Source organism: Prionailurus viverrinus, chromosome E1, assembly GCF_022837055.1.
Source record: "Prionailurus viverrinus isolate Anna chromosome E1, UM_Priviv_1.0, whole genome shotgun sequence".
Lineage (NCBI taxonomy): Eukaryota > Metazoa > Chordata > Mammalia > Carnivora > Felidae > Prionailurus > Prionailurus viverrinus.
In genome coordinates this window covers 2702747-2720819 of record NC_062574.1, presented here as the reverse complement: position 1 = coordinate 2720819, position 18073 = coordinate 2702747, and the positions used below count along the sequence as shown (strand labels likewise).

Below are 18073 nucleotides of genomic sequence, written 5' to 3'. Positions count from 1 at the left end.
CACATCAAGTGAAGAGTAGAGGCCAGAACTTGGGGGTACTTTGAAGAATGGGCAGGGGAGAAGAGAAGCCAAAGGAAGAAACAGAAGTTGTTAGAGTGGTAGGTGCACCAGAGAGTGTTATCGTGGAACAAGGAGACAGCTTCTGGAAGGAAGCATGACCAGTATTGCCAGGTGCTTCCTGGAGGGCAAGAAGATCGCCGACCGATCCTCAAAACATGAACTACAGAGTTACCGTACGACCCAGCAATTTCAACCTTAGGTGTACACCCAGGAGAATTGAAATGTGTGTCCCCACCACAACTTGTATGCGAATCTTCGTGGGAGCATTATTCATCATAACCCCAAAGTGGAAACAACCCAGATGCCCATCAGCCGATGAATGGATAAGCAGAGGGCAGTATATCCATACGGTAGAATATTATTCAGCCATAAAAAGGAGTGAGGTAGGGATAAACACGACAACATGGAAGAACTTAGCCGACATGATGCTGAGTGCAAGAAACTAGATACGGAAGGCCACATATTGTACGATTCTACTTACATGAAATGCCCAGAATAGATCAATTCACAGAGACAGGAAACAGGTTAGTGATTGACCAGAATTTGAGGGGAGAAGAAATGGGGAAATGACTGCCGGCGGGTATGAGATTTCTTTTTGGACATGATGAAAATGTTCTGGAATTAGGTAGTGGTGACAACCACGCAATCTTGTAAACCTTATACTGAAAGCTTCTGACCTGTACACTTTGAAATCATGAATTTTAGGGGTGCCTGCGTGGCTCAGGTGGTTCAGTGTCCGACTTCAGCTCAGGTCACGACGTCACAGTTCGTGAGTTCGAGCCCCACTTCGAGCTCTGTGCTGACAGTTCAGAGCCTGGGGGGCCTGCTTCGGATTCTGTCTCTGTCTCTCAAAAACATTAAAACATGTTTTTCAAAAGGAATCATGAATTTTATGGGTGAATTTTTAGCAACCATTAAAATGTTATGGAGGTTTTTAAAATTTTTACCTATTATTGAGAACTATTTCACAAGTTCAAAAGAAGATCAGACAAGGCTTTAAAAAATATGACTATTGTTATATTTACTAACCCAGATGATGGACACACGTGTTCATTGTAATATTCTTCGTGGTTGATGTTATGTTACATCAACCTTTTGAACTTACGAAACGAACGAAGAGAGTATGCAGGTGTCCACAGCCCTCCTTCAACTTTTCTGTAGGTTTGAAAATTTTCCAATTTTTCCAATTAGGTGGGAACTAATCGCAAAGAAAAAGCAAGGAAATAATGACATGAAATTCAGGATACCGGGTGAGTCGAGGTGAGAAGGAAACCAACAGAAAAGTTGAAAGAGTGCTGTCGACCCCCGTGTACTCTTTTTTGGTTTTTTGTTGTTGTTGTTGTTGTTGTTTTATTTTATTTTTGGGACAGAGAGAGAGCATGAACGGGGGAGGGTCAGAGAGAGGGGGAGACACAGAATCGGAAACAGGCTCCAGGCTCTGAGCCATCAGCCCAGAGCCCGACGTGGGGCTCGAACTCACGGACCGCGAGATTGTGACCTGGCTGAAGTCGGACGCTTAACCGACTGCGCCACCCAGGCGCCCCTCTTTTTTGTTTTTTAAGTTTTAATTTAAATTCCAGGATAGCGTGATATTAACTTCAGGTGTGCGGTACAGTCGTTCAACACTTCCGTACATCACCCTGTGCTCGTCACAATTGCATTCCTGAACCCCCATCACCCCTTTCACACACACCCCCCACCCCCTCCCCGGTGGGAACCACCAGTGTGTTCTCTATAGTTAAGCGTGTGTTTCCCGGTTTGCCTCTCTTTTTCCCCTTTGCTCATTTGTTTTTGTTTTTTAATTCCACATAGTAGTGAAACCATACGGTATTTGTCTTTCTCTGACTGACTTATTTTGCTTAGCATAATACTTTCTAGCCCCATCCATTTCATTGCCAGTGGGAAGACTTCCTTCTTTTTTATGGCTGAGTAATATTCCATTGTATCTACAATGTACCACATCTTCTTTTTAAATTTTTTTTAACGTTTATTTATTTTTGAGACAGAGAGAGACAGAGCATGAACGGGGAAGGGTCAGAGAGAGGGAGACACAGAATCTGAAACGGGCTCCAGGCTCTGAGCTGTCAGCACAGAGCCTGACCCGGGGCTCGAACTCACGGACCGCGAGATCGTGACCTGAGCTGAAGTCGGACGCTTAACCGACTGAGCCACCCAGGCGCCCCTGTACCACATCTTTTTTACCCATTCATCAGTCGATGGACACTTGGGTTGCTTCCATAGTTTGGCTATTGTAGATAATGCTGCTCTAAACTTTGGGGTATTGGATTCCTTTGAATTAGCATTTTTGTATTCTTCGGGTAAATACCTAGCAGTGCAATTGCTGGATGGTAGGGTAGTTCTATTTTTAACTTTCTGAGGAACCTTCATACTGTTTTCCAGAGTGGCTGAATCAGTGTGCGCACCCACCAACAGTGCATGAGGGTTCCCCTTTTTCCAGACCCTTGCCAACACCCGTCATTTCTTGTGTTGTTGATACCTGTATACTCTTCTAGATTTAGTGATTGTTAAGCTTTTTCCACATTGACAAAATGGCACGAGCAAATGCTTATGATCTAATTTCTTTTTGTTTTTTGTTTGGTTGGGTTTTTTTTCAGGTGTACATTTTGAGTTTTTACATACGCGTAGTCTTGTATGAACACCAGCCAGGTAAAGATAGAAAATACGTCAAACACCAGCACCAGTCGGTTAAGTGTCCAACTTCAGCTCAGGTCATGATCTCATGGTTTGTGAGTTCGAGCCCCACATCAGGCTCTGTGCTGACAGCTCGGAGCCTGGAGCCTGCTTCCGATTCTGTGTCTCCCTCTCTCTCGGCCCCTCCCCCACTCGTGCTCTGTCTCTCTCTCTCTCTCTCTCTCTCTCTCTCAAAAACAAACATTAAAAAAAATTTTAATATATATGTCTACCACCGTAGAAGTTACCAGCGTCTTCCCAGTCTGTGCCCCTTCTAGAGAAAACCACTGTTCTTCTATCCTGATTCCTTTTGAACAACTTAAGATCTAACGTTAGTTGCATAAAGCAATATAAAGTCATACATGTAGTGTAATCGCAGCCAGATAGGAAAGTACCAGGAGGAAGTGGTTGAGATGTTCACACTGGTTTCTGCTGAGTGATAGGAATAAGAGTGCTTTTGTTTTGACATCTTTATGCTTGCCTACCTGGAATTTTCTGTAAAGAACACATGTTCTGCAATGAAAAAGAAAACTATGCTTAAAAAAAAATTAAAAGTATATGGAAAGAGAGAAGATAGGAGAATGGATCAAACATTTGGTTACAAAGTTCGGTAACGTGGCAGATAAGTCTGGAAACCACATACGTAAAGGAATCTATTTCTTTACAACCAGCGGTGGATCCCAGGTTCCCCCATGTCAGGTGACAGGCCCCTGTCCAAGGTTCCTATGGGCTGTACAGCCCTGCACTTCACTCTCAGGCTGCATCTGCTTGCCCTCATCCTTCCCCTCACTCACTACAGACTCACACGGGCTCAGTCCTGCCCCTGACTCCCTGACCAGAGGCCTTTCTGTCCATTCCACACCGGTGGAGGTGGCTCAGGACTTACATCTTCCGAAATAACTGGGCTCAAGCCCCCCCGCATTGCCCACAACTTTCTGTCCCTCTAGCTCATTTCTCTGTTGTTCTTGAACCCATAAGACACTCTAGTCCCTCCCTCATCGGGCTCTACCGGGTCCTCACCTCCTTCCCTGTCCAGCGTAGAGTCTATGGTCTGTCATCTCAGCCAGTGTCATGTCCTCTCCTGAGCCTCTGCCCGCGCACCTCTAACTGTGACCCTCACACCCAGCGTGCAGAGTGCTGCTGAAGAGAACACCATGACCGTGCCCACCGGCGTCCCGGCTCAGAAATCCTTTTCCCTAGTCCGCTTTCTTTCAGGTCTCCGTGGCCACTTTTCCAAAGCTTCCTCACATTTGCCACACCTCCTCCACCTTCCACTCCGGCAGGAGACCTCATCAGCTCTCTCCAGGAGACAGAACATCAGAGAGAGCTCCCCGGAGACATGGGCACGAAGCCTGTGTATTTTGCTGCATCCTCTTCGTCCTACTGGACCACTCTTGCTTTCCAGGTCCTCTGAAGCCACTGCCACCAGACTATCCACAGCCTCCTGGTTGCCGACAGAGAGGCTGTTTCTGAGTTCTTAACTTGCTACGCCCTTCTGGAAATGGTCTTTGCTTGCCTTCTGTGATCTCACATCTGCCTCTACTTCGATTGCTGGCTTTTTTAAAAACAATTTTTCTTTAATGTTTATTTTTGAGAGAGAGAGAGTGTGTGAGCAGGGGAGCATCAGAGAGAGAGGGAGACACAGAATCCGAAGCAGCCTCCAGGCTCCGAGGTGTCAGCACAGAGCCCGAGGCGGGGCTCGAACCCACGAACCGTGAGATCATGACCCAAGCCGAAGCCGGACGCCCAACCGACTGAGACACGCAGGCGCCCCAATTGCTGGCTTTTTAGCTAAATCCTCTCCCTTGCTCTTTGTCTTTCCCACAGATCATTGTCTTTCTCTTCTCTGCTTCCTTTAGACCTGCTTTGGTTGACCACCGTGATGGAAACGGAATGGTCCTGTATGAAACGACAAAAACCAAACCTTTCTTCCCTTTTGACGCTTCCCTTTTAACAATTTCTTAACGCTTGTGCCTTGGCTGGCCGGCTGCAAATGCCATGTAATGTCAAGCCCTGGCTGTTGGAGCAGAATTGCCCTGACACCTTTCCTGGCTGACTGTCCCTCAGATTCTAGATTTGCCATGGTATGTGCCGACCCCAAGCCGGCTTTTTCCTGCCCCTTGGCCCGTTCGTGGGCCTTCTCGCCATCTAGCTCTCTGAATGAGGGTCATTTTAATTTTATTTTTTTTTAAATTTTTTTTTTTCAACGTTTATTTATTTTTGGGACAGAGAGAGACAGAGCATGAATGGGGGAGGGGCAGAGAGAGAGGGAGACACAGAATCGGAAACAGGCTCCAGGCTCTGAGCCATCAGCCCAGAGCCTGACGCGGGGCTCGAACTCACAGACCGCAAGATCGTGACCTGGCTGAAGTCGGACGCTTAACCGACTGCGCCACCCAGGCGCCCCGAGGGTCATTTTAATTTTAGACTAAATTAGATACGATTGGCAACTTAAAATCACTTGGGTTTTTTTTGTTTTTTTGGTTTTTTTTTTTAAGATTCTACATCCCCAAACTGTGTAACTCCAAAAATGTATTCCAGAGCCAAGGAATGAAGTTGTCCACCCCTAACCCCGTTAGAATTTGAGCTTTGGGGTCAGGTAGCACCTGGTGTCCCGAGTTCTTCCATTTGCTACGTGACCTCGGGCAAACTCCTTAGCCCTCAGGTCTCAGCCCCACATCTGTGAGGCAGGGTACCCCTGCCTCCCTCACCTGGTCGTGGTGAGGATTCAGTGAGCTCACTTAAGAAAGTGCTGACTCGAAGACACTCGATAGTTGGGAGCTAGTATTCTAAACAGTCACATTGTTGGTCATTTCTCACTTCCAAGAGGTTCACTGGAGGTGACTGAAGGTGACAGCGTCGGCGACCTGAGGTATGAACGGCACCTTAAACTGAGGGAGCAAAGGGCTGGTTCTAGTTCTCTTGCTCCCGACAGCTGGCCCCGATCCGATCCGGGCTCTGTCCCGCTTCCCAGACATAAGCCCCGCTCGGGAACCATAGGAGACAATCCACGGGTCATTGGACCCAGTTCTCCTAACGGAGGCGCACTTTTGTTGGGCTGGCAACCAAATGTGAGTCGCAGATACGGTCGACCCATTCCCTGAACTTGACAGAGGTCACCTGGATGCTGAATAATGCCGAGTCTCAGGAAATCCCCCAGGAAGCGTGTGTTACTAAATATATAGCGGCTGGCACAAGGAAAGGAAGAGACAACTCACATTTGGGGTGCCTGTTCGAAGGGCCTTTCGTTACCTTCTCTGATCTCCCGCTCGGAGGGACCGCGCCCTGGCGCATGCCTGTTATCCTTAGCGAAACCTTATTTCTACTGTTCATAGTTTACAGTTAAAGAAACGTAATCTCAAGACAGGAACGCATCTTGTGCATGGTCACAGAGCCTTCCGTGGTCGGCTTCCTTCTGCCCCTGGGCCGTTCACGCCTCATCCAACCGTAGCTGGACTCCTATTTTGCTGCTTGTTCCGTCCACGGACAATCAAGTCCTCGCCTTGATCTCCGTGGAACGTTTCACACTGTGTACCCCAACCCCTCATCAGATACTCTCTTTGGCTTCCATGGCGCCATTTTCCCCGGTCACTCTCGCCGCTCTGGCTCTTCCTTCTGAGTCTCTTCCTCCCCCGCCCCCGGCCCCTCGCCATCATTCCTCAAGGTGACTTCACCCCCGAATCTGGCAACAGTGACTCAGCTGACAGTCCCCACACCGAGGAGTCTAGCCCAGAGCCACGCAGCCAGGAAGATCGGGACATCTGCATCTGCGCCCCAGGGTTACCCCCCGACACCGGCTCACCACACACCCCCTTCTTCCCCAGTCGGAGCCCCTTGTCCACCCACACACTCATCATCCTCCCCTGTCTCCTCCCTCTGCCCCAGACGTGCTCCCGGGAAATTATTGAGCCGCACAATTCTGTCTTCAGTCCATCTTCTCCGACCTCCTGCGCCACTCCGTCCCAGCCACCCCCATGTCCCTCCTGGACCACGGCAGTGGCGTGGGCTCCCGTCTCCCCTCTTCTCCCCTCCCTCTTTCCCGTCCAGTCCATTCTCTGGACGTTGTAGGCAAGTCACGTCTTTAAAATGCAAGTCTGATCGTGCCGTTCTCCCTGGAAAACCCTGAACCCTGACTTGCACGCTCGGAAAGGCGTGCAACTCTATCGTGTGTGAACTATATCTCAGCACACAAACAACAGCCAGGTGCATAAAGCCTCCCTCGACCTGGTCTGGCCTCGACACCCCTCGTCGCCCGCCCTCCCCCGCCTCCTGTCTCTTAGCTTTGCCTTCTGTTCCTGAGCTCTCTGCACCCCCCACCCCCAACTCTGCAGTGTTTGTGCTATTTATTCCTCACGGGAAGCCTGTCCTCCCCACTCTCCTTACCCTCCCCTGCCTCCTCCCTCGGCTCCCTCGTCCTGGTCCTTCAGGTCTCGGCCAGATCCAGAAAGCCTCCACTGACCTCCCCAGACTGGGCTGCGACGTCCCCCGAGGCATTTCATAGTTAGCCCGCGTGTAGCATTTTTTCACCCATTTGTTCATTTTCTGAACTTTGAGTAACTGCCCTGGGCTGAGCACTGAGCGAGGAGCTGCGTGTTTAGCGGCAGATAAGAGACGGGATGCCTGCCCTCCCGGAGCTTAGAGTCTAAGAAGGGAGGGGGAACGGACGTTAAACTGTGAATGAAACGCTGAGTACTTTCACTGCGAGGCAACCCGAGACGGTGCGATGAAATATTTGCCATATTTGAAGGGATCGGGAAAGACTTCCCTGAGAAAGTGACACTTAGGCAGAGACTCTGAGGGGCGGGAGCTGGCCAGACATCGAGCGGTGGGTGGAATGTTCCATGCTGAGGACAACAAACATGGAGGCCCTGACAGGAGAGAGCTTGCATGGGGGTGGGGGGGCCCGAAAGTGAAAGGCCAACTCGGGACACAAGAGCCTGGGCCTGCGGGGCCTCCCGGACAAGGGTAAGGGTTTCCCCCAAAATGGCCACTGTAATGTCCCACATCCAACGTGCTTTTACTGCCATGTAACTTTGCCCCTCTTCCCTCTGAGGAGTGAGGCCCGTGCCCTGCCCTTGGATTTGAGGCGAGGGCTTTCAATTTTTTTTTTAATGTTTATTTTTTTTCGAGAGAGACAGAACATCAGCAGGGGAGGGGCAGAGGGAGAGGGACACAGAATCTGAGAAAGGCTCCAGGCTCTGAGCGGTCAGCACAGAGCCCGACGCGGGGCCCGAACCCACGATCCTTGAGATCGTGACCTGAGCCGAAGTTGGACGCTGAACCGACTGAGCCCCCCAGCTGCCCCTGGCGTCTCCGTTCTTATAGCACATGTGTGCGTGTGTGTATTTATATATGTTTGTGCGTGTGCGAGCACAGGCGTACCTAGCATATGGCCCTTAGTACCACCTGAGACGATCTGGCCGTTTGTTCACCGTTTATCCCGCCAGATCGTTAAGTCCCAGTGAAGCAGGAGCCTCGCCTGCCTCATTCCCTTCTGTGTCCCCAAGACCCCAGACAGTACCTGGCACAACCACACTGGTTTTTGGCGATGAATACAGCGCCTGAGCGTGACTGCCGGAGGATCACTGGTTCCTACCCGGTATCCATACCCTCCGTCCAGGGTGGTGCTCCCCGCCCGTGTCGTGGACGTCAGTAGAAAACACGGGGTCCCAGCTCCCTTGCAGCCAAGGGCCCCCTGTGGAGTGCGCTTCCTACCCGTGAGCTGTGGCCAAAGGTCAGATGTTTGCTTCGATAGAGACGCGATCTTCCTTCCCTTTTCCTCCTTCCTGTCCACCGTGCAGGCTAGCGGTAGAGCAGCAGGAAGGTGATGACCCCGAGAATGACAGAAGAGCTCCCGGAGACCCCGATGACCCGGCCCGCAGAATTGCTACACCACAGACTCCGCGTTTGAGAGAAACTCACTCTTTGTAGTTAGGCCCCGGCAGTCGACCTCCTGTGACACGCAGCCAAATATGTTCTCTCCAGGCTGTCCTCTAAGGTCAAGGGGATGCGGCGCCTGGGTGGCTCAGATGGTTAAGCTACTGACTTCGGCTCGGGTCATGACCTCACTGCTCACGGGTTCTAACCTCACGTGGGGCTCTGTGCTGACAGCTCAGAGCCTGGAGCCTGCTTGGGATTCTGTCTCCGTCTCTCTGTCCCTCCCCTGCTTGCTTGCTCTCTCTCTCTCTCTCAAAGACAAAATAAAACCTAAAAAGACATAGATAAAGGCGAAGGGGGATATGTCAGCCTCCTTACTGCTCTACAGGAGGGCGGGCGCCATTGATGAGCACAGGTGTTACTGTCCACGGCTCGCAGGCTCCCCCCACACGGAGCCGGCAAGTGGCAGGGGACATCACATCATGTGGGTCTGTTCGGGTCCTGGGTTCACACGTGTCAGCAGGGATCACGTGTACGGTTAATTCCTGGAGCAGGTAGGCATTACCCCTCTGTGCCAGGCACGACGTGGCCGTTGCGGATACAGACAGGGGTGATTAGGTCAGACGGACGCTGGACACCCGAGTTCCCACTAAACCGCAAGCTTCCAAAAGGCGGCCACTGAGCCACTCCCAGTGAGAGGGGGACTTCATTCTAGCAGTCTCTCCACCGCCTTGCTCCTCATCTCGGCCTTCTTTACCCCTGACCCCTCTTAGGCGACCTCCCTTCACATACAGCTTTACGGTTGTTGTTTTGAGTGTTTCCCTTATGCCTAGAGGACCCGGTCCTCGGGCGGCGTACCTGTTCGTATTTGGAATGCCTAACCTTCGACTTTCAGGATCGTTCAGGCTTCAAACTCTCTCTGCTTCTCTACCAGCAACCCCTCCACCTGCGCTCGCTGCTCCGTCAGCAAGTGGCCGTTCTCCCAGTATCAACACCTCCGTGTGGTTGACCTAAACTCGCTGGGCGGTCTGGGAGCATTGAACTCCTTCTGACGTCATGACTGGGCGTTAGGCTCAAGCCTGAAGGGTAGATCCCCCCACTCAGCTCGGGACGGTAGGAAAATGTTTCGGACTGGCCATGAACTTAGCCCCGAGGGCTTACGGCGTTGGGCTTGGCTGCCGTGGCAACACAGGTGTAACAGATGAGCATGGAGACAGGTGGCCGGAATCCCGGGACCACGTGGTTATTGCCGCCTCTGATATTTCGCTTCCGGAGGTCTTTCAATTGGTGGGGGCGGGGGGGGGGGGGGGGGGGGGGTAGTGTTGTCTATTTCAGGGGCAGGGGGTCGGGCCGTTTTGAGACCGATGGAAGTTATAGCACCCACCCTTCTCCAAAATAATACGTATCTGAGCTTGCACGCACGTGCAAACACACGCACGCACACGCACACACACCCCACCATATTTAGAAACTACCTCTGCCCTTCTGGAGATCCAGGTTAAGAATCCACTTCCGATTTGCCAGGAGGGTGGAAACTTTTTCTATGCCATGATTTGGTCCTTTATCATGTACTGTTTTCATTTATCTTTCCGTGTGTGTGTGTGTGTGTGTGTGTGTGTGTGTGTGTCTTTTTTCCCACTGAGCGGGCAGGCTCCCTGCGGGGACACCGGGTCTTTATTATCCTTGGTGCTATGCGCTTAGGGAGCAGGGCTCAGGGGAAACTTGCCCATTGAGTCCTTTGAGTCTGTTGTGGTTTCCTGAGGAGAGGCAGCTTTCCTTTCGGTATTCCGCCCCCCCCCCCCCCCCCCGCCTCCCTCCACAACCAGAGGTCGCCAGGAGAGGACTTGGACCCTACACTCAGTGCTATTTACTTTCCAGATTTTGGGCCCAGGCGTTATTTACATACTCTTCCCGCAAATACCCAGCCTTGGGTATTTAGAGAACCAAGTGGTGCCTCTTGAAAAACTTTACTCGCGTCCGCGCTAAAGCCCATACGTGTTAATAAACCCGTGTGCTGTATTCTCTCTGAAACGTGGGGTGTCGATCCCTTCCGCAGCTCTGCGATCTACCGAGCACACCCACCCCTGTAATCAGACCCCCACCTTGGGCCGTCCCGTGGGTTTTACTTCTCAGACTGCGCTCCTTTCCTGGCATGAGCTTGTGGAAAAAATCTAGAACAGGAGTAAACCCAAAGCTAATAAAATAGTAGCCATGTGGTTTTAACTTCTTTTCTGATCCTTCCCTCCCGCCTATAAATTCCGGCGGGGCCGCCTTTCATTGTAACCTTTTTAGAACTTGCGAGGGTTTTCCCTCCCTTAGCCGCCCCGCCCCCGCCGCCGACTCCGTAGGCGAGTACGGCCACCTGGTGGCCGTCCGCGGGAATGACAGGTTTCCCCCCAAATCTGGTGAGAAGGCGGCCCCTAGGGCTTGGGCTTGGTTCCAAGGGAGCCAGGACGGAAGCCTGTGGCTGGAGGTGGCCTCACTTGCCTCCCAGGACACAACACCCCATCCACTAGTTATTCCAGACGGATGAATTCACTCAACATTTGAGGTCACACCATCAAAATTTATTGAGCAGCAACTGTGTGTCCAGCACCGGGAACACAGCGGTGAACAGGGTGGACATACATGGTCCCTACTCTCTAGCTGCCAGCCAGCCAGCTACATCCATAATCTTAAAGTTTAAACTGTAGGAAGTACTCTGAAATGTGCGTGGCGCTAAGAAATGATCTAGCAGAGAGTCTTGCTTTCAACACCAAGAAACCCCAGAAGCTCTCCTGAGGAAGAACCATTGAGGATTCAGCTAGGTGGGAGATGGAAGGGTGTGCAAGCAGAGGGAACAGCACGCGTGAAGGTTCTGGGGCAGGCACACATTTCATGGGCTGCGAGACAGCCGTGCAGCTGGAACACACAGAACAAAGGTGAGACTTGCAAGGTGGGCGGAAGCCGGTTTACACAGCATCTTTGGACTTCGAGGGCTTTATTCCCAAAGCAACCAGAAGCCGCCGAAGAATCTGAAGGGGGAGAGCCAGAGGCCTCGGTCTGGTTTCCAGAGCTCACTCACACTGTGGTGGGTGGGGGCAGAAGCGGAAAGAGGATGGATTCCAGGGACATTTAGGAGCTGGGAATGACTCGGAGAGTGACCAGGGTGCGAGGAGAGGCGTGTGCTTCTGGCACGAGACACCGAGGTAGGAGACTCTGGAAGGGGGGCAGGTGTGGGCCCCTCCCGGAGGCACAGGCCCCAGGGCAGCCGCGTGGCTCGGGTTCTTGAGGCGCCGGTTTAACTGGATGCGTGTGAAACAACCCCAGAGCGGACCAAACATCAGAAAGATCCAGATACTTCACGGCCCCTCTCGCATTACACGGGACTGAGCGGAAGCCCTCAGTCTCACGGGGAGCTCAGAAGGGGCCGAGGCCAGCACCTGTCTCCACCTGCGTCCATGCCTTTCCCGGCCAGCCCCTCAGAAAGCACCTCGGCGGCCCGCCCAGCGCCTCACGGGTCCCTGCTCGGGCCCCGGCACCCCTGGCCAGCAGGTGCACGCACCTCTCCCCAGTTCTTTTGGGCCTGCGACCATCAGGAAGCCCACCGGTCTGTCATTCTCGTTCCCCGCCCCTGCTGAGGTTGAAGGGGACACATCTGGCCACTGCTCCCCCGCCACGCTGGCTGTCCCTTGGTCACATGAGTTTCCTGACCTCGTTAGCTCGTCTCTAGATTACTGCTGTAAGGCTTGCCATCTTGCAAGGCAGACATTCTTTCCTTCCCTGAGGGGCCCAGGCCCGTCATATGATTGCCTGCTTTTTGTCCCCCGTCTAAAGGCCCTTCCTCCACTCGTTTTCCCTGCGGCCGGTCCGCATCTACCTCTTCTCCTCTAAAAAAGAAGAAAATTTTGCTGTGGGATCAACCAGGAAGCAGCCTCAACAGCTCCTGCTCAGCTGGCAGCCCTCCCCGCCTCCCCCCTGCCTCCGCTCGGCCACTGCAGAACTCTGCTGACTCCCTTCCAAAGACCGTAACTGCAGAAACCAACCAAACCACACAATAGGGCTCCGGCGTCCTGTCCCTCCAGCAAGCCTCGGACGGTGAGATGCTCTCTCGACTTTGTCCCCCAGCCACTAAGTAGCGTGCCTTTGTGCCGCTAAACCTTGCCGAGCCTAGGGAGCTCCCCTCCACTCGCTAGCTGGGATGCCGCCAGGTTCATCCATCGCTTAACAAAGCCGAACGGGGACAGAAAGTCCTTCTAGGCTTCCAAAGCCTTACGGTGATGGTGTCCCTCTTACGGGGTCATCGTATTAAGCAGGGCAAACGAAGCCCGTAGCGTAAGATCTAGCCTGAGTTACCTGCTAACCGCTCGCTTCCTTTCTTCCCTTTGGGTTGCGACTGCCAACTGCTCTTCAGGAGGGAAATAAGGCAGTTTTGTTTGGCCAGTGACCGACGCTTCCTGCCCCCGCCTGGGGAAGGTCCTGTCTCCCTGCGGCCCGGCCCGTCTCCATCGCTGCCGCGAGGTTCTTCCGTCGCTCATCCCCGTGGGGGACCTCTCTCTCTCTGACCGTCGGACAGTCCTGCCTGAGCTCTGACTGACCCCTTCTACGTCTCCCTAATCCGAGATCCCGCACCTTCTGGATCGTTCCTGGGAATCAATTCATGCACTTCTCGCATGCTCTCCGACTTTCTCAGAGCGAAGTCTAGTGGGCCTGGGAAACAGGACTTGTACACCTCAGAGACACATGGGGAACCACAGGCCAGCGGCCGGAACAGAAAGGGGGTCTGGCTCCAGCACCGCCACACGCACCTCTTTTCCTACAGGACACAGAAGCAGCCAAACTCAAAATATATCTTAAGTCTACATGAGCATATATCTCCCTTCCTAGAGTTCTGTGAGGTCATCGTTGAAGTACAGCAGTATCGCGGGTGTATAAGGTGCACTGTCCATACTGAGATAGTCAAATTCTTCGTCCTCATCCCGGATCCCGTTCTGTTCCAGGGTATAATCCATGTTCAGGTTCTTCCCTTCATATTTCCACGTATAGCTGGCAGCGTGTGCGTTATAGGGGAGATAGCGGTGTAGGATTTCCCACATCGACTCCAGGGCCCCCACCTGCAGAACATGAAAGCACCCCCACCCCCGGAATTCTGGAATGAACGCACACGCCCCCAAACAAAGGCCAGGAGCCCAAAAGATAGAGCTGGGATCACAGAGCCTCCCTTGGTAGACAGTATTTTTAGGCACTTCACGGTCCCCAAGAGGAAGCATTCAGTGAATGGCCCCCAAGCGTTACGGTCCTTATGGCAGCCACTTCTAACAAACAGCCTGAAAGGGTCACAGTCACTGCTGCCTCCCCTCACCCCTACAATCGAGTACACTAATAAGAGAGTCTGCTTACAGTCACTATCCCAAACACAGCACCGTAAGAGCTTCTCAGGACCTTCGTCACTGAGGTGCCTGAACTGTGCCCCGGGCTTATGTACCCCGTGATCGGGCCACGCCTCCGATTCCCCACCCTGGAGACCTAGGTGGTCTGCTCTCCCCGTCTGCCCCTGGAGGGGGAGAAAACGCGGCTCCCACTGGTCATGGAGATCTAAGGGCCTGAAGATCTCCTTGGCGATTTGCTGGGGTTCCCCGGTCCCCTCCGACCTGCCCTCAGGCACCAGTTCTCACCTCCAGCATGTGCTCCTGCGATGTGAGCGTGTTAATGATGCGGATGTTCCGAGTCTTGGCGGACAGCCGCCCCACCTCATAACGCGACCCCTGCCACCAGGGCTTCCCGAAATCATTGGCCCAGTCGGAACGGGGCAGTTGCGGCGGGACGTGCAGAAAGCGGCCCCAGGGGGTGCGGTATCTCAGGGTGCCGGTCAGCGGGTCTATGTGCTTGCGGATCTTTAAAGCGGGGTTCGGGGAGGGGCCTCGGAGCAGTCACCATCGCCGACCCCGGCCCGCCCCGGCTTCTCCTCCCCACCCCGCTCTCCGGTGTCCCTACCACACCCCCCCCCCCCCCCAACCCCGGGTTCCAGCAGAACTCACGTCTCTGGTCTTCGGATCGAACCAGTGGCTGATGTCCTGGCCTGCGACTTCTATGATGGGTTTTAGCAGTAGGTCTCCTGGGAAGGAGCAGCCGCAGTCAATACTAGCCACCCAAGAACGGGGGACCGCCCCCCCCCCCCCGAACGTACGCCCTGGCCTTGGCCCAGAGCGCGGCCCCTACCCTTATACTCCTGAGCCAACGGTGTCAGGTCGTACACGGATCCCAGGTAAGATACCCAAAGGTCTTCCGGCCGGTTGTGTTGGGCCACCTCGGCCGGCGTGAAATACCGACGCAGGAAAAACTCAAAGTCTGGCCCGGCCACTAGGCCTCGGCGCGGCATGGCTCTTGCACTATAGGCCACCATCTCCCGTTGCTTCGTCGCTCTCGGCACGCTCTCACTCACTGCATCTCTTCCCCCTCGCGAGCGCGTGTATCTGCTGACATGGAAACCATTGTCCCTCTCCGGCCACCGGCCACCGAGATCAAACACTGCGCGGGTAAGGAGGCGGAGCGTGGGCTGCGCGTGCTCACGGGAAACGTAGTCCGAATCTGGCTTTCAAGGGATCGGGCTGCGTGCTCAAGGGTTCCGGGCGAAAGCGAACACCTTCCGTTTTCAGAGTGGTCTGGGCTACAAAGGGATATTTAGGACTGACTGTCTCGCGAGGCAGCAAAAGCAAGGGAGGGTGGGGTGGAGTGCGATTACGAAAAAAGGTATTCTCGCTAATTCCAGGGTCCCTAACGGCTAGGTCCAAAACTAAAGAGGCAAAACTTCTCGCGATATGTTAAGACATCCGGCGCCATAGACCTCAGCGAGCCTCAGCGTCGGAGAAGAGAAGCTCGCGAGATCTCTGCAGTTGCCCAGGAGACTAAGAGGAGGAGCGGTGATCTCGCGAAAGAAAAGAGGTCGGGAGCACTCGCGAGATCTCAGACCACCGGACCCGAAAGGTTCCTAAGAAGTTGAAGGGCCCTCAGGCGGCCCGGGGGCAAATGGCCGGAGCCGGACCAACCATGCTGCTACGCGAGGAGAACGGTTGTTGCAGCCGGCGTCAAAGCAGCTCCAGCGCCGGGGTTAGCGCGGGCTCGAGTGCTGGGATTGAGGGGCAGCCGGGGAGCAAGATGGGGGGACGGAAGGGGGAACTGCAGCTCCCGGCAGCCTCTGGGCTTGGTGTGAGCGCCCCGCGGGCTGTCGGGAGCTGTGGTTCCGTGGGTGGGCGGCGCAGTCTCAGCGCGTGTCCCGCCCCGCGCAGGACTCAGACGGGGAGCGCGAGGACTCGCCGGCTGCGCGGGCCCGGCAGCAGCTGGAGGCGCTGCTCAACAAGACTATGCGCATTCGCATGACAGATGGACGGACCCTGGTCGGCTGCTTCTTGTGCACCGACCGCGACTGCAATGTCATCCTGGGCTCGGCGCAGGAGTTCCTCAAACCGTCGGGTCAGTCCCCGGGGAATGCGGCGGAGCCCTCACCGCGAGGCACCCCTCCCCCCCCTCCGCTGCACCCCAGTTTTCTGGGACTAGAAGGGGCCTGCCTCCCTGATGGTCTGACCCTTCTTTCCAGATTCCTTCTCTGCGGGAGAACCCCGTGTGCTGGGCCTGGCCATGGTACCCGGCCACCACATCGTTTCTATTGAGGTGCAAAGAGAGAGCCTGGCAGGGCCTCCCTATCTCTGACCACGATCGCGCAGGCTTTTCAGACCATTAAAGCTGTAAACGAAGTGGCTCGTGTCCGAGTGTAGCTGGGACGTCGGGAGCGCTCTCAGCCCTCCTTCACCCAGCCTGGGCGTCCGGGGGTGCCAAAGGTTCCCCGGGGTTCGGGGGGTGGGGATGAGCTAAGGACTAACAGGCCCCAGGGTGGGCCCCTCCATCTTCCCTCCCACGCTGCTGCTCCAGAATTGTGACTGGAGGGGGTGTCATCCTGCTCCGGAAGGCCCATTGTTTCCCTCCCCGGCCTGGCAACACCGAGTTCCTCCAAGCTGGGGTCAGAGAACGGGCTCGGGTCCCCAAGGGGAGCAGGGCAGGCGACAGAGGCTGGGCCCTCTCCTCTCTATTGATGGAGAGGTGACTTCAGGGTCAGGGACAGAGAGAGCTCTGGGGTCTGGCCAGGAAGAACGGGCTAATGCGATAAGGGAAGGCCGGGAGGCTGAAGGATGCGCTGTTGAGCGCCCCCCCCCCCCCCCCCCCCCCGCCCCATGTTTCCTGCTCCTGGGCATCGCGCGGGGGTGATGGAATCTGTGCCATCTCACTGTTCCCAGGATCCCAAGCAACGCATTCAGTTCATCAATTCTTTATTGATGTGGGGTCACTCCTTACCCCTCGAACCTCGCCCCCCAGCCCGTAAATACTAGAGGAGCTGCACCGGGAAAGGAGGCGGCGAGGTTCGTCCGAATGGTGGGAGGCGGGGAGGGCTGGGGGTGGAGTGGTGATGTGCACAGGGTCCAGCCCAGATGTCCAGGATTCAGATGTAGGTAGTAAGAAAGTGGGTTTTCCGGGGCGTGGCGGATTTCCGCCAGCTTTGGGTCCACAGATGCTCCGGTTCCCCCAAGGGGATGCTGGGACCCGGCTGGGGCAGGGGTGGGGACAGGGAAGATCGGGAGACCCCCGGGCTTCAAGTCCTTGGGGCGACTGGAAGCGGGTGCGGTCGTGAAGATACTTCCCGACTCGAGGGTCCTCAAACCCAGACCTTCCCTGATGTGGAGCCGGCCTGGGACCCTGGTGAGGCCCGGGTTGGCCGCGGCTGCGGGGCGCGCCGGCGCCGGTAAAGGGCTCGGCTGTAGGGCACGAGGCAGTCGGCCAGGCGGAGGCGCAGGCAAAGGCGGCGGTAGCTGGCCAGGGCGAGCACGAGCAGCGGCACGAGGAGCAGGAATCCGGTGACCAGCAGGGCCGTGAAGCCCGGGTCCCGCAGGTGCGCCGTGCAAGGCGGCGCCTGGGAGCGCAGGAACTGTGGGAGCAGAACCGGCGTCGGGCCCGAGCCGAGCGGCCCGGGCCCACGGACCCCACCGCCGCCTCCAGCACCGGGGCCCGCGGTCACCCGCGCACCTCGGGGCGCACGCTCACCTGGGAGTGGCAGAGGAAGCCGAAGCCCAGCATGGTGACAGCGGGCAGCAGGATGGTCCCCAGCACGAGCGCCAGCAGGAGGAGGTTGAAGGCCGCTACCAGCAGATTCTGGGCCGTGACCAGCACGGCGCAGGCCCAGCAGTCCAGGGGGTCCCGGGGCTCCGGGCCGCCGCCCGGAGCCGCTCGCTGCGCCCCGGGGACATCCGCCATGGTCGGCCTGGCTCCCGCCCGCCTGGGCCGCGGCCCTTATAGCCCTCTTTCCTGCCCCTCCCCCGGCCCGGCCTCTCCCCACCCCCCCTTATCCTGGAATGCGGCTCCGGGATCGGGCACCCCCCCCCCCCACCCCAGACCGAGGAGCGGACCGGCGCGCTGGACA

At 55.4% G+C, this 18073-nt stretch overlaps 3 protein-coding genes across 4 annotated transcripts in view; 1 reads left to right on the top strand and 2 right to left on the bottom strand.

Moving 5' to 3' along the window:
* NAA38 (N-alpha-acetyltransferase 38, NatC auxiliary subunit) overlaps positions 1-16358 on the top strand; it is a 28288-nt gene extending 11930 nt beyond the window's left edge. The window contains exons 3-5 of one of the 2 annotated variants that reach the window (XM_047832997.1): positions 15377-15714; positions 15894-16077; positions 16202-16358. In XM_047832997.1, coding sequence (XP_047688953.1) covers positions 15634-15714; positions 15894-16077; positions 16202-16314 — 378 coding nt within the window. In that variant the 5' untranslated portion in view covers positions 15377-15633 and the 3' untranslated portion in view covers positions 16315-16358. Of the gene's footprint in view, positions 1-15288; positions 15715-15893; positions 16078-16201 lie in introns of those variants that run through there. The other variant, XM_047832996.1, reaches the window with a different exon arrangement.
* LOC125151663 (cytochrome b5 domain-containing protein 1) lies at positions 13457-16491 on the bottom strand. Its single transcript, XM_047832994.1, has 6 exons — positions 16340-16491; positions 15178-15274; positions 14827-15080; positions 14646-14722; positions 14283-14501; positions 13457-13721 (listed from the first exon to the last, which is right to left on the bottom strand). The coding sequence occupies exons 3-6, from the start codon at positions 15008-15010 to the stop codon at positions 13491-13493; spliced, it is 711 nt and encodes a 236-aa protein (XP_047688950.1). The 5' UTR covers positions 15011-15080; positions 15178-15274; positions 16340-16491; the 3' UTR covers positions 13457-13490.
* Positions 16492-16911: 420 nt separating this feature from the next.
* On the bottom strand, positions 16912-17962 carry TMEM88 (transmembrane protein 88). Its single transcript, XM_047832095.1, has 2 exons — positions 17698-17962; positions 16912-17581 (listed from the first exon to the last, which is right to left on the bottom strand). The coding sequence occupies exons 1-2, from the start codon at positions 17905-17907 to the stop codon at positions 17312-17314; spliced, it is 480 nt and encodes a 159-aa protein (XP_047688051.1). The 5' UTR covers positions 17908-17962; the 3' UTR covers positions 16912-17311.
* Between the last annotated feature and the right edge of the window lie 111 nt (positions 17963-18073).